The sequence below is a fragment of the Ylistrum balloti genome, unplaced genomic scaffold (genome assembly GCF_031769215.1).
Source record: "Ylistrum balloti isolate Yb309-2 unplaced genomic scaffold, AGI_CSIRO_Ybal_v1 Utg370104, whole genome shotgun sequence".
NCBI lineage: Eukaryota > Metazoa > Mollusca > Bivalvia > Pectinida > Pectinidae > Ylistrum > Ylistrum balloti.
Window position 1 is genome coordinate 1,507,623 of NW_026782129.1, and position 14,846 is coordinate 1,522,468.

General features: G+C 34.6%; 1 protein-coding gene across 1 annotated transcript; it reads left to right on the forward strand.

Annotated features, from left to right (window-relative positions):
- Positions 1–261: 261 nt before the first annotated feature.
- LOC132550077 (S-adenosyl-L-methionine-dependent tRNA 4-demethylwyosine synthase TYW1-like) lies at positions 262–14,395 on the forward strand. The gene is made up of 15 exons (XM_060214086.1): positions 262–348; positions 1,743–1,917; positions 2,775–2,897; positions 3,837–3,938; positions 4,232–4,423; positions 5,792–5,891; positions 6,030–6,214; positions 6,767–6,916; positions 7,691–7,834; positions 8,589–8,707; positions 9,213–9,322; positions 9,537–9,714; positions 10,374–10,620; positions 11,529–11,696; positions 13,626–14,395. Exons 2-15 carry the CDS (start codon positions 1,792–1,794, stop codon positions 13,842–13,844), a joined length of 2,163 nt encoding a protein of 720 aa, XP_060070069.1. The 5' UTR covers positions 262–348; positions 1,743–1,791; the 3' UTR covers positions 13,845–14,395.
- The last annotated feature ends 451 nt before the right edge of the window (positions 14,396–14,846 follow it).

The window sequence follows — 14,846 nt, forward strand, 5'->3', positions numbered from 1 at the left end:
AGTCTCTGTCAAACGAGCTCTTGTAACGAAAGTGTGAATAAACTTTATAATTAGCTCGTGATCATGACTCTCATTGTCATTAATGTATAGGCTTTACCAGCATAAGTGACGAAAGATGAAAATATAAATACTCATCAATCACGAGAGTTTAAAAATACGTTAAATAAAAATAGTAATAATAATATTTGTAATATCCGGATTTTAATACTGGTTTTTCTGTCATGTTCTTATTTTCACCGGAAGTTGCATGTGGACAAGGCGAACTTTTGTAATATAGCGACAAGAAGCATCGTCCGTGGAGTATGCGATGTTATGCTCTCAAAATGATATAGAATTTACATTATAAAGGTAAACCAAATCGTATAAACCGATATAAAACTCTAAATGATTAATTCGATGCTTGTTACACCGTCATAAGATATGTCTCTCTTGTCCGCTCTTCACTTTACAAACAACGAAAACTGAATCGTGAAAAACGATATAAAACTCGAAATAATTAATTCGATACTTGTTACACCGTCATAAGATATGTCTCTCTTGTCTCCCCCACACTTAACAGACAATGTTAAAATTATCTAAGGTAGCGATAGGGTTGTTCATTATCAAGAGTAATGTTGCTGCTTTCGCCTTTAGTTTTGTCAGCTCTGAATATACACATTTATAAGTAGTTTATCGACTTTATTGTGTGTAAATGTGCCAGATTTAAGACATATTTTGTCATCTGAGATAAGGGTGTGTGGTGTTCCATTGCACTCTCTGAAATCCACGGATGGTTGACACAACAGCAACTAGTTCTAGTGAATTGCACGTAGTATGTGTTGTATATCTTATACAGTGCAACATTCCTAAACCTACTGAAAACCAATCATCAGAGGAAACGAAGATGTAAAAGTTTCTGCAATACTTATCTGATTTTGTGTTTGAAATGATTAGAATATACTGAGACTTACTCCTGAAAACCGGCTTTACCTATTAAGATTTCTGTTTTGATCAGCAAACCATGAAATCAACAACTCTGATGAAAAATATACACTTCTGCTTTAGGTACAATATTGTCAAAGTTAGTCATACATCTTTCTTTCCGAGTGAAATCACATGCTGTGTAACCTGTATTTTTTCACTTTATCAAAATACTTTTTCTCAGGAAAATAATTGAAAAGGGTATACTTGCTATTTTCACAAAGCTAGGCAGTTTTATTTGGTATCATCTATTAGCATTCAAAAGATTTTTAAGGACAAAATATTAGGATCATATTGATAATTTACTAGTCTTTACTTTAATCTAATAGTCTCGGCTGTTGGGACTAGCAGTTCATTAACTAATCACTCAAATCATAATTTGAGGAATAAACTTCTTTATGTCAGCTACAAATTCACAAAATCTGATTAGAACAGCTTGGTATGGTATTGTTTTGAGGGAATACTTTCTGACAGAAAATTTATGCATTTCCTTGACTTATTACTAAATTTCATGGTCATGAACAATGTTTCTTTATATTGTAAAAATAAATTAGCACTAGAATATGTAATTCCATCCAATATCATTAAAAAAATCATTCAAATGTCATGTCAGATGGAAGTTGAAAAGACTGCATACCAGTATACAAAATGAAATAGGAAATTTATCTGTCAAAACAGGTATTAAATGAAATTGAATTTAATTAGAAAAAACATTTTGCTGATCAGATTGTGTAGCACTTTTGGCACAATGGTACCTTAATTATCTATGTTGTGTGTTTCAGAGTAAAGTATCCTGACGATAGTAAATAAAGTTATCTCTAATAAACCAGTATGTTGGAGAAAATTTTGACAGCTACTGTGTCAGAATACATTCAGCTACCGGTGTGGACGGTAGCTTTAGCCACTGGCTGTTTAGTATGGCTTCTTCACACTGGCAGGAAAGGACTTAACCCAAAGGTACATTTAATCATGAAGAAGTTTCGTCAAAAGGTTGATAGAGTCAAGAGATCATAGTTTAATGGAATCAGATAGCAAGTTGAAGCCAATAGATTTCTCTGGATTCAAAATTGAAGACCATTGATACTGATGTTTATGACTCCCAAAAATAGCTCTTTGTTTATAGATCATTTAGGTTTGTGATTCAGCTTCTGAAATTTTCAGAAATCATTGGTCAACTTATCCTGAATGTCCATGGACATTCTAGTCATGTTTACTGATTGCTGGTATATGTCAGAACATTGAATCAAGAGACATAACACTTATAGAATGATATATGTTTGAATCCTAGAGGAACTCGAGTGAATAAGAATGTCCGGAACAGGAACATTGGAAGCTACACAGCAATGTTCAGTAAAGGATGCTGTATAGTACTGCATAGTTGTTTAATTTTGCCAGGCTAATATTTCGTCGTTGAATCTGTTAGAGATTCATTTTCATGGAACACCTCTTAAGCAGTGAAAAACATGGCATTTTATGGTTTTTTGTTTCCTGAGAATTTGTTAAACAGTGGAAATATTTTCTGGGTATTGAATTTCATGCTACTTTAATGACTGCAAGTAACAAAATTAAATCCCCACCAAATATTTCCAACTAAACTGGAGTCCAATTATTTATAACCAAGACTATAGCAACATTGACTTTGGCATCAGCTTCACTTGTGTTAATACTGTTTTAGAGCTTTACAGCCAAATTTCCCTCCTCATGATATATACTACATAGAAGCACTAATGCAGCAGGTAATATTTGTGTATCTCATGTTTACCTAAGGCTAAGTTGAATATTATTGATGTCAGTTATTCTGTGTGGTATTTTAGAAGGGATACAGTCTGCCACCAGAGACTGCGGATGAAAAAGTTGAGCCAAGTAAATCTGATGCAACGCAAACAAGGCAAAAGAAACTGAAGGTCTTGTTTGGAACACAGACAGGAAAATCAAAGGTAAAATAGTTGAATTAAAGGAAATGGTACAAGCATTGTTAAAACATCATCAAAAGTCATGAATTTTAATTGATTGAGGAAAAGTTTGTCCATTTCCTAGAAGAAGAGTTTGTCCATTTCCTAGAACAGTATGATATGATCGCATCGCAGAAAATAAAGTTTGTCCTCATTCAGAACACAGACGTGATTAATTTTCATGTTTGATTTTGATGTAGAGACTTATGGGAAAAAAACAAAATGGCAGAGATTTCTCACTTGATATATATGCATATATATATATATTTTTTAAATGATGGTTGTTGTTGCTATTTTTGATCAATCTTTTGCAAATGCTATGATTCATATATAAGTTGCCTTTGGTCCTTAGTTGTACATGTTTGATTGTGAGGTTTGATGTTGAGATTGGCTGTATTCATAACATCCCGCAAAAAAACTGTTTCTAAAACACAAAGTTTTATTCAAATTGGTCAAAGGTAATTTCATAATTCCATTTTGAATTTATAATGACAAGCACAGTCACATGTGTGCTGGATTCAATCCAACAGACCAAATGAAGAGTAGAAAGATACAAACGTAAATATCTAGTACATGTCTTTTGAGTTAGTTACAATGGTGAGCTCTAATATTCCAATTCTGGGATCTTTTGTATAAATAAACAGGTTGTATCATATGATGAATCATGATAAACTCTGGCAGTATTGGAGCCAATTTGAATGTCCCCTGTGCTGAATTGAACAGATTTATAGATATGTAAAATTGTAGTTTCCACAGATTGTTGTTTTGAAACATCTCTTTGAAGAATGGTAATTCTAGAGACTAAGATCAAAGTCATTAAAATGGAGAAAAAACAGGCTAAATACACAGTGAGTCCTATATAAACAAGTATTGAAGATGCTGAAAAGTTTAACATTATGAACACTTAAAGATTTTTGGTTAAAGGCTTTTGCTGGGCTTTTAGCCAAAGATGCTGAACGTAAAGGCTTCACATCCGAGATACAGGATCTGAAAGATTACGACCCCGAGGATAACTTGGCAGAAGAGGTAAGACATACATCACAACACTTTATAGACCTGAGAGATTATGACCCTGAATACTGAATCATGTCAGTTGATGATTCCTCACAGGATACCCATGTTTATCTTTTGCAAAAAATGCATCTTTTTGAGAAGTTTGGTGACTCGTAATCCACACTACCTGCACTTGCATGTACAAAAGCTACAGATATTATCAAGTTCTTAACCTTTTTTTGTTTATTTTCCGACAGATTCTATTCAAATAAAATGGAGAACAATCTTTTTTTACTAGCTTTCTTAGTCAGTTATTTTATTTTCAGGCAGAGGACTGTTATCTTGTTGTGATTATCTCCACTTACACTGATGGTCAGCCACCAGAGGGCAGTGCTTGGTTCCTTAAATGGCTGGAAGATACTTCTTCTGATTTCCGTGTACAGAAAACATTACTGAAGGAACTCAGTTATGCTGTTTTTGGATTAGGAAACTCACTTTACAAGGATAACTTCTGTGTGGTAAGTTGTACAATAGTATGTTAATGCTGTTGATCATTGATGATGATGTAAATGTTTAGTGTTAGAAATTTTATTCTTTATCATTTTAACCTATATGTAGTACAGTGAGATTGAATGAGTTAATGACAATATATTTAATCAGACTTGGAAACTGAGGACTTTTCAATCTGCATTGTATTTAGATATTGAAAAATAATACAATGTACTTGAAACATTTCGAAAAAAGTAAACAATGCGTATTTGTCAAAGAAATTTATAAACAGTACCTTTATTTTGTTGTGATTATTATATGAAGTAGCACTTAATACGTTTGGAAACACTGTGAAAGACTTCGCTTAAAGGAACCATAAAACAGAAAGCCATATTATAGCCTGGTGCTATTGATAAGAATAATGATGAATATAGATAAACAATCCCACCCTTAAAGACTAAACCCTTCAGACTGACTCTTGTTCCTAAGTAAGATGTTAAGGAGTTTCCTTCATGTAACATGTTACGGTGATACGCAATGAACGTGAAGATTTAAGAAAATGAAATTGAAGATTAAAAACATGATCTATATATATACAATGCATTTTATAACAATTGTGAAACAAGGTTATTGCTTACATGAATCACTGGTGCTATCCAGGATGGAAGCACTTTAGAGGTGTTACTGTAGGAGGATATGGACTTGCTAGGGGAAAATTCCTGGTCTAGCAGGTGGCCTAAATGCCTTTATCACTATGGAAACTAGGAAACGGTCTTTAAGGCCCTGATTCATTTCAACATGAGTTTCAATTTAACACCTATCGCGTGGAAATAAATTTAGGGTCATTTTTACCACACATTTGGTTCCACAGGCTTTGAAGAAAATGATCATTTCAACATCAAACAATAAGTCATGTCGGCTCTATGTCTATGGTTGACATTGTTACATCACAATGTAATCTGTGAGAGAGTGACATCATTTTATTATCTAAACCTGATGCACAATATGTTATATATATATATATATATATATATTACATCCCAGTGGCCTTTATGTATATTCAATTCATGAAAAATAATTCACTGATTTTATATCACACAAGCTTCAAGTCTCTATATTATTTTTGTAACAAGCTATTGCACAAGCTTGATATATTCAATATAATGCTATGGACAGGAGTGTAAGATTCTGTTTATCAAAATATCTCATATTATTTGGAATATAAGAAAAACACCCAAAACAGATGTTTTTGGAATTCTTTATGTTTGATATGTTGTTCATTACTGTCGTTACTTTTCAAAAATTGATCAACAGTCAGATGTGTTTGTTTTTCTTTCTTGATCTTGTTTACCCACAGCACCAGTTACAGCATTTATTTTGTGTTTTTGTTACCACAGGTAGGGAAGAAAGTTGACAGCTTACTACACCAGTTGTCTGGGAACAGAATTGTGAATGTTGGTGTCGGAGACGAGAATGTCGCTGATAGTAAACATGGAGGTAGGATATTAATATAGTTAAATGTACAGACCATTCACAAATCCCTTCATTTTTTTAAAAGGATATCAGTAATGAAATGTAACATACTTTCTTGAAATTAAACTTTATAAGAGGAAGCCATTAATGTTTAATTTTCAGGAATAGAAGCCGATTTTGATGCGTGGCGAGCTGAATTCTGGAGAAAGATGAAGTCACTGAAAAACTTACCATTTAATAAGAAAAATGTTCAACAGAAGCAAACTGAGAAATGTTCAGATGGAGACAGTAAATGTGGTGGAAAGTGCAAGCGGAAGAACTCTGGGGAGGCCTGTAGCAGTGAAGAGGTCAGTGATAGAGTTTACAATGGTGTTGTATGTTTTAATGTCTTTATAGTTATGAAAATACTGTGGTAGTTTTAAAAAGTTTTGAAACATCTATTTAGATTAAGTCAGCCATTAGTGACCACTTAGCTTCATTGATTTGGGTGACTATATTTAGAGTTCAAACACAACAAGAAAATACCAACTTGTCAACATAATCATAATCCAAACTTAAATTTGTTGAAACTAAAGGCAAAACCAGAACAAACAAACTAAAAAAAGAAGACTTATTTTTTTCACTCATTTGGGAAAGGCCTTTTATCTGGATTTTTACAAGAAATTGTTGAATGAGGAAGGAAACTCTATTGAAAACTATGTATATTTGGAATTTGGCCATATTAAGAAACACATCCCATTGGGAATAGGGGCCACATCCAACCCTATAGAGCCCGAAGAGTAAGTCAAGCTTCTACGGGTTGACACCTGTAGAGAATAATGAGGTTTTGTGGTCAATTTCCAGTAGGGTCTGTGCATTTGTTTCTTCCTGTCACAGTGTTTTAGACATTGTTATTTTAGGAGTTGTATGAGACAACGTCTGAGGAAGAAGATGAAGATGACGAGGAGGAGGGAAATGAAGATGGCAGTGACATGTCACTACAAAAGAGCAATGGTGTTGTGGATGTGGAGGACTTGGGAAAAGTCATGAAAAATATGAAAAAAGCAAAGGTATTCCAAATGACTGGTCAATGTTCAAGGTTCTTTACAAAGACACAATTCACTACTACCTTAACCACTTAAGTCTACAGAAGGACCAATGATTTTTAAGACACAGATATTGGAGTCCTGAACGCCTACTTTTCTTGTGGGACCCTCTCAAATTTTAAAACCTCTCTTTTATTTTTGAGTATTGGGACTCTTCAAAACTTTGAAATTAAGTGCCCAACCCCCTCCCCCCCTCTCTGTCTTTATACAGTAAAACTTTGAAATTAAGTGCCCAACCTCCCCCCCCCTCCCCCCTCTCTGTCTTTATACAGTAAAACTTTGAAATTAAGCCCCATATCTTTATACAGTAAAACTTTGAAATTAAGCCCCCCCCCCCCACCCCCTGCCCCCGTCTTTATACAGTAAAAACCTTGAAATTAACCTTCCCTGTCGTTATACAGTAAAACCTTGAAATTAAGCTCCCCCTGTCTTTATACAGTAAAACCTTGAAATTAACCTTCCCTGTCGTTATACAGTAAAAACCTTGAAATTAACCTTCCCTGTCGTTATACAGTAAAACCTTGAAATTAATCTTCCCCTGTCTTTATACAGTAAAATCGTGAAATTCTTCCTGTTACTCCGTCATGATGCTTTATCATTTATGAAATATTGTTTTATCAAAAGAGATGATCCTTACGAATATTCAGGTAACGTTTTATGTGGTCACTATAATGAAGATAACCTTTATTTTCTATCCCTTACAACTAATTAAGATACTTATTATGGTATTTTATCTAGGTGCGAAGGAAAAGAGAAGACCTTGCCAAAGGAAGTGGTGAACCTAAAGAGATGGTCACTCCAGCGCTCAGAAAAGCATTGGAAAAACAAGGGTACCGATTGATTGGCAGTCATTCGGGTGTGAAACTGTGTCGCTGGACCAAGGTAACAATATATTATCTCTTATCACTAGCTCTGACTTTACAAAAAAAAAATTAACAAAAAAATGTAGAACCAGTGCCAGTTCAGAGTGAGTTGGTTGATAAGTGGGGCTCAGGGCGTTGGATGTAGATACAGAAAGTATGCAGGGTTTTGAAATAAAATTTAAAAATTAATCCAAATGAGTTCAATCACAACACACACCAAGCGTCACCGATGAATGGGATATCTATTAGCCCACAAGTTTCACCTCTGATGTAAAGCTTCATCAGGTAACCAATACATATGATGCTACCTCTGAAGGTCTAAAATTGGGGTTCATTTTCTATTTTGACATTGTAGATAAGTAGTTAACTTAAACAACTGCCAAGGGCAGATAAGCCATGGCCAACAGATATTACATTACCTGACTGCTGTAGTATATCAGGCATATTAAAAGTTCATTGTTTGTTAGATAAAAAAAAATCCCTATATTGTTTAGTTAATGATATTACATTTGCCCAGGATAAACTACTGTTTACATGTTGCTCCAACTTCTGTTTGAAGCTCTGTAAAGATTCGGTTAAATAGTGTGTTATACGCAAATCTCACTAAGATGTTAATTACAGGTGTGTTTTCTATCCGAGTGTATGGAATAAAGGTCACAAGGTCGTAAATGAGGCTACAAACTTTGCATTTGAATAGGTGGTTGGTATCCTGTTTTCTCTGGGTTAAATACAAATTGAAATATTACTCTTGGTATTGAATTATCTTGTTCCAGTCAATGTTACGGGGAAGAGGGGGATGTTACAAACACACCTTCTACGGTATTGAGAGTCATCGATGCATGGAAACCACACCCAGTCTGGCCTGTGCAAATAAATGTGTCTTCTGTTGGAGGTAAGTCAATCAGTTATTGATCTGTTATGGAAGCGATTAACCAGAATGTTTTTTTATCATTAGTCTACTTTCTTCAAGGGTCACATTCCTATTTACAGGAAAACTGGTTATATCAAGAGATTAATAGTAACATTTAAAATATAAATCTGAATGGACCTGTAGGCCTTGAGGCTTGTCCTTATTTCAAACAGAAACAGCCCTGGTCCAACTGATCAAGTTGATAAATGAAAACAGTCCTTGATATATGTAATGAAAGGCTATGAGCAGTTGTGTTTTCACATATTCTGTAGCATCTCCTGAAGTGGGTCTCTATGTGCTGTTCATTCACACCAACTAGAGTAATTAATAATATTTAATGTGAGTTATTCAATGATTATTTCAAATTGAATGAAGTTAATAAAACAATGAAAATAAATACCATTTAAATCAACAACCTTAACAGCATCAGTTGAGTTTCCTCAACAGTAAGTGATGGGTTTGATAATGAATCCTATTTGGTACACAGGCATCACACAAACCCTGTGGGAACAGAGTGGAGATGGAAGATGGACAGTGCTGAAACTGTGATAGAGGGAGCAATCCAAAACCACAGAAATCTCATTAAACAGTTCAAAGGTAAATGAGAATGAAAAACAATTGATGATAATTTCAGTTTGTAGTCTAAAAAATTATGACAGTTTCTGTTTGTAGTCTAAAAGCTGATGACAGATTCTATACATGTACAATGAATACCCACATTTTGTTCAATGATATAAAATAATGGATAAAAAAAGATAGCGGAAGAATATTGCTGGAATGACATGTGAAAGTTGTGTTGTTTTGTGGTCAGGTGTGCCGGGTGTCCTACCGGAGAGGTTACAGGAAGGCCACGACATCAAACACTGTGCTCTTTCCCTTGTCGGGGAGCCCATTATGTATCCAGAAATCAATAAATTTGTGGACATGTTACACGAAAAAGGCATCTCTTCCTTCCTTGTCACTAATGCACAGTTCCCTGATGCCATCAAGTAAGTTCCTCTCTCAATATATATATACTTTCATTATTGTATATATCCTGCAGTAAGCCGAGGGGACCAACACTCTTTCTGGTTCTAAGTCAAGGGATTGGCATATTGCTTCTCAACAAAACCATTGTAATTCTACTGTACTCCAATAGACATAGGCTGACTTAGTAGCAGGAATGGCCTTAATGCCCAATATAAGCTAGAATTCCCCCAGGACTTTTTTGAAACACCATTTTATTTCTTTATTTTTTTTTTTTTTTTGAATTCTGTTTTTTACCAGAGCCCATTTCTACACTGAAACTCAATAATCTCAATTTACACATAAAACCTCACATTGAAAAAGGACATATTTGTTTTTTTATTCAATAAATTATATTATTTAAAAAACACTGATGTACACTTATATATTTCATGTACATATATCAGTGTATGGAATGCTAAATAACAGCCATCATTTAGACAAAGTGAAACGCAAGTTATTGTAACTGTTGTGAAATAATGACTTAAAATTATTTACAAACATATGAAATAATAATTTCTCATACATGTTGTAGTTTGATTTAAAAGGAATAAGTAAGATTTAATTATGACTTTGGTAATTCAAACTTTATATATTAAAAAAGTATGTGCATCTGTTGTAAGGCTTGAGGTGTCTGTTACAGGAACATGTCTCCAGTCACCCAGCTGTATGTTAGTGTCGACGCCAGCACCAAAGAAAGTCTCAAGAAGATTGATAGGCCGCTATTTAGGGACTTCTGGGATAGGTTTCTGGAAAGCTTGGTTGCCCTTGGTGAGAAACGACAAAGAACTGTCTACAGACTAACACTTGTTAAGGCATGGAATACAGAGGAAATTGAAAACTATGCCAAGCTTGTTTCCAAGGGCAAACCTGATTTCATAGAGGTCAAGGTCAGTACAAGTAGATCAAGAAGACCAACAAATTCTACATAAATAAAGATCAAGATATGTCTTTTAAGTGACGTTTTGTCCTTACTTATTGAATATTCACAACTCTGTTGGTCTGCTAATTGCCTAGTTTCTAGCATGTTGATGATAATCATACCGTTAAGGACGGCAGAATATCCTTAACGAGATAGAACCATTTACCTTTGTTACTATATGTGACCTTGACAATATATATCACATTCTGCATCACCAACTATTACGAGATAGAACCATTTACCTTTGTTACTGTATGTGACCTTGACAAGAATATATATCACATTCTGCATCACCAACTATTACGAGATAGAACCATTTACCTTTGTTACTATATGTGACCTTGACAAGAATATATATCACATTCTGCATCACCAACTATTACGAGATAGAACCATTTACCTTTGTTACTATATGTGAACTTGACAAGAATATATATCACATTCTGCATCACCAACTATTACGAGATAGAACCATTTACCTTTGTTACTATATGTGACCTTGACAATATATATCACATTCTGCATCACCAACTATTACGAGATAGAACCATTTACCTTTGTTACTGTATGTGACCTTGACAAGAATATATATCACATTCTGCATCACCAACTATTACGAGATAGAACCATTTACCTTTGTTACTATATGTGACCTTGACAAGAATATATATCACATTCTGCATCACCAACTATTACGAGATAGAACCATTTACCTTTGTTACTATATGTGAACTTGACAAGAATATATATCACATTCTGCATCACCAACTATTATCAAATTTTGTATGTTAGAACCTGTTAAAGTAATGCCATATCCAAAATAATGTTATTCACACATTATTCTTCTGATGAATTTCTTATTGACTATTTCTCCAGGGTGTGACTTACTGCGGAGAGTCGAAGGCCTCCACACTGACAATGGAGAATGTACCCTGGCATGAGGAGGTTATCAGGTTTGTCAAGCTTCTTGAAGAAGAACTTGACGATTACGAGATTGCTTCAGAACATGAACATTCGAATTGTCTGCTTATGGCTCATAAAAAGGTAATTAACAATATTTGTGTATGTCCAGGATGATAAATAATTAATAAACGTAAGTATTTTAAAGATATATGTGTATCATAATTTTGATAATTAATAAGCGTTTATGTAAAAATTGATCATTTCAGCTATTTACTTCTTCTTGCAGAGATTGGGAATCTCAAGATTTCGTCATGTTTTTGCAATTTCTTTCTTATTCTGTGAAATTTTCTTGAAATGTTTTGTTGATTTCTATTAACACTTCCAATGGGTGCCATATTAAATCTCCTAGTTTGATTATTTTTATGAATGAAAAACCAGTAGTTCCTATGTTGATGCAAAAACAAGAAGGGCTTAAATAGACTGTCCATCTAACTGCAGGATCCATTGTTAGGTCATCTGACCCGAAGGGTCCGATGACCTATAGTCATCATGCTTCGTCCGTCGTCGTCCGCCGTGCGCCGTCCGTAAACTTTTCATTCAAACGACTTCTTCTCAATAATTGGAAGGCCCAGGCAACTAATATTTGGCCTGTAGCTTGCTTTGATGAAGCCCTACCAAGTTTGTTAAAAAGAATGACCTTGACCTTCATTCAAGGTCACAGGGGTCAAATGTCTTAAAATCTTCAAACAACTTCTTCTCAATAACTGGAGGGCCCAGGCAACTAATATGTAGCCTGTAGCTTGCTTTGATGAAACCCTACCAAGTTTGTTCAAATGAATGACCTTGACCTTCATTCAAGGTCACAGGGGTCAAATGTCTTTAAATCTTCAAAGGACTTCTTCTCAGTAATCAAAAGGCCCAGGCAACTAAAATAAGGCCTGTAGCATGCTGGGATGAAGGACTACCAAGTTTGTTCAAATGAATGACCTTGACCCACTTTAAAGGTCACAGGGGTCAAATATGTCAAAATCTTTAAATAACTTCTCAAATACTAGAAGGCCTAGGGGGCTAATACTTGGCCCATAGCATGCTGGCATGGAGCCCTACAAAGTTTGTTCAAATGAATGACCTTGGCCCACTTTCAAGGTCACAGGGGTCAAATATGTTAAAATATACAAAGGACTTCATCTCAATAAGCAAAAGTCTATGAGTGCCGATATTGGGTCTGTAGCATGCTGGGAGGAAAGGCTACCAAGTTTATTTAAATGAATGACCTTGAACAACTTTCAAGGTCGCAGGGGTCAAATATGGCAAAATCTTTAAATAACTTCTTCTCAAATACTAGAAGGCCTAGGGGGCTAATACTTGGCCCATAGCATGCTGGCATGGAGCCCTACAAAGTTTGTTCAAATGAATGACCTTGGCCCACTTTCAAGGTCACAGGGGTCAAATATGTTAAAATATACAAAGGACTTCATCTCAATAAGCAAAAGTCTATGAGTGCCGATATTGGGTCTGTAGCATGCTTGGAGGAAAGGCTACCAAGTTTATTCAAATGAATGACCTCAACCCACTTTCAAGGTCACAGGGGTCAAATATGTTAAAATATACAAACGACTTCTTCTCAACAAGCAAAAGTCCATGAGTGCTGATATTGGGCCTGTAAGATGCTTGGAGGAGAGGCTACCAAGTTTGTTCAAATGAATGACCTCAACCCACTTTCTAGGTTTGGCTTGCTTTTTGTCAGATGACCGTTAAGGCCCATGGGCCTCTTGTTAATTTAACTTTTAAAATGAGGGAAATCATTTCTTAATTTTTCTGTAAATATGCATGTTTTAGCAGTAATTTTATTTAAGCGTTTTTTCCACTAGAAGTATTGAATAAAATTATGATTGTACTAATAACAGTTTCTTTACTCTGATTACATAGTAATTATTGTTGATATGCAAATTTGTTGTTGCACAAATTGACCAAAAAATCAATAAAGTACATTTGCAGTACATGTTTTTTTTTTGTTGTAAATCCATGGAAATATTAATCATTGTCAGTAACGTGGAATTTCTGTTACAGTTTAAAGTGAAAGGAGAATGGTGGACATGGATAGATTATGAGAAGTTCCACAAACTTGTACAGGCCTTTATGTCAAGTGATGGACAAGAGACTTTTAGTGCTGAGGACTACATGGCTAAGACCCCAGCATGGGCGGTATTTGGGGCCAAGGAACAGGGATTCGATCCTACAGAAACTAGATTTCATAGGAAGAAGAAAAAAGATATTGGAGGATGTTGAACATTTTTCAACTGTGAAAATAGAAATTATTTCTGTAATTCCACATTGATGGTACATTTCAGTATCTTTCTGGATGTCGAAAGTTTTATACCACTTCACCGCTGTGATTTGTGAACATAATATTTGTTTCACTCGACGTGATTCGCTAATGTTACATTATTGAAAGAACAATGACTGTGGTATGGTAACAATGCAGGTTTTGATTCAGCAGCTGACTGTTTTATACATAAACTGTATGAAATGAATATATCATGCTATATTTATGATGTGTTTTTTACATTGTCAATACTGATCAACATTTTTTTGTTGTTACCCAGTCAGGGAAACTTGTACATGAGGTACTATTCATGTTTCATGTGTTAGTCCTATGAAATAAAGACTTTGAGCTTTCTAGTAGAAAGAAAGATATTTTCTAAAGGAAAAATATCATCATTCATGTTCTCTTCTATAAGATTTTTGATGGAGAAACTTCAGTGAGAGAAAATTTGTATGTTTCAAGTTAATAACATGAAGCTCTCACTGCAGTAAAGATCTGTTTCAGAAATAAAAAAACACTGATTTAAGTATTATTTTTTCTTTTGTTATTTAGCTTTCATGTGTAGGGTGTTCATTTATTTTTTATTTCTTCATGTTTCCAGTTTTAGTTCATCAGTCTTGAGTGACCTGGATGCATTTGCCTTTTGTGTGCCTTCATTGGTCGATAAAAAATTGACATTTTTTACTTCTCAAAAACACCCTAAACCAAATTTATTGAGACATATAATGGCCGAATGTGAAATGAAATTTTGAATAATTGATGATAATAGCAAAGAAAAGGACAGAAAAGACAAATTACTTCCTACCTCTCATTGCCGCCGCTTTCTCTCTCGTCTTACTGTAAAGTGTCCAAGTCTACTGTCCGTACAAAGTTCTGAACCGCCAAACCGAGGTAACCAATCATAACATATTTACCATGACTTCACATTACTTATTTATTTACCAAAAAAAAAAAAAAAACTTGGT

Coding starts and splice junctions, on each gene's coding strand:
- LOC132550077 (XM_060214086.1), top strand. CDS start 1,792: ATGTTGGAGAAAATTTTGACAGCTACTGTGTCAGAATACATTCAGCTA. Junction 4,424..5,791: donor ACAAGGATAACTTCTGTGTG/GTAAGTTGTACA, acceptor TTGTTACCACAG/GTAGGGAAGAAAGTTGACAG. Junction 8,708..9,212: donor AAATGTGTCTTCTGTTGGAG/GTAAGTCAATCA, acceptor TTTGGTACACAG/GCATCACACAAACCCTGTGG.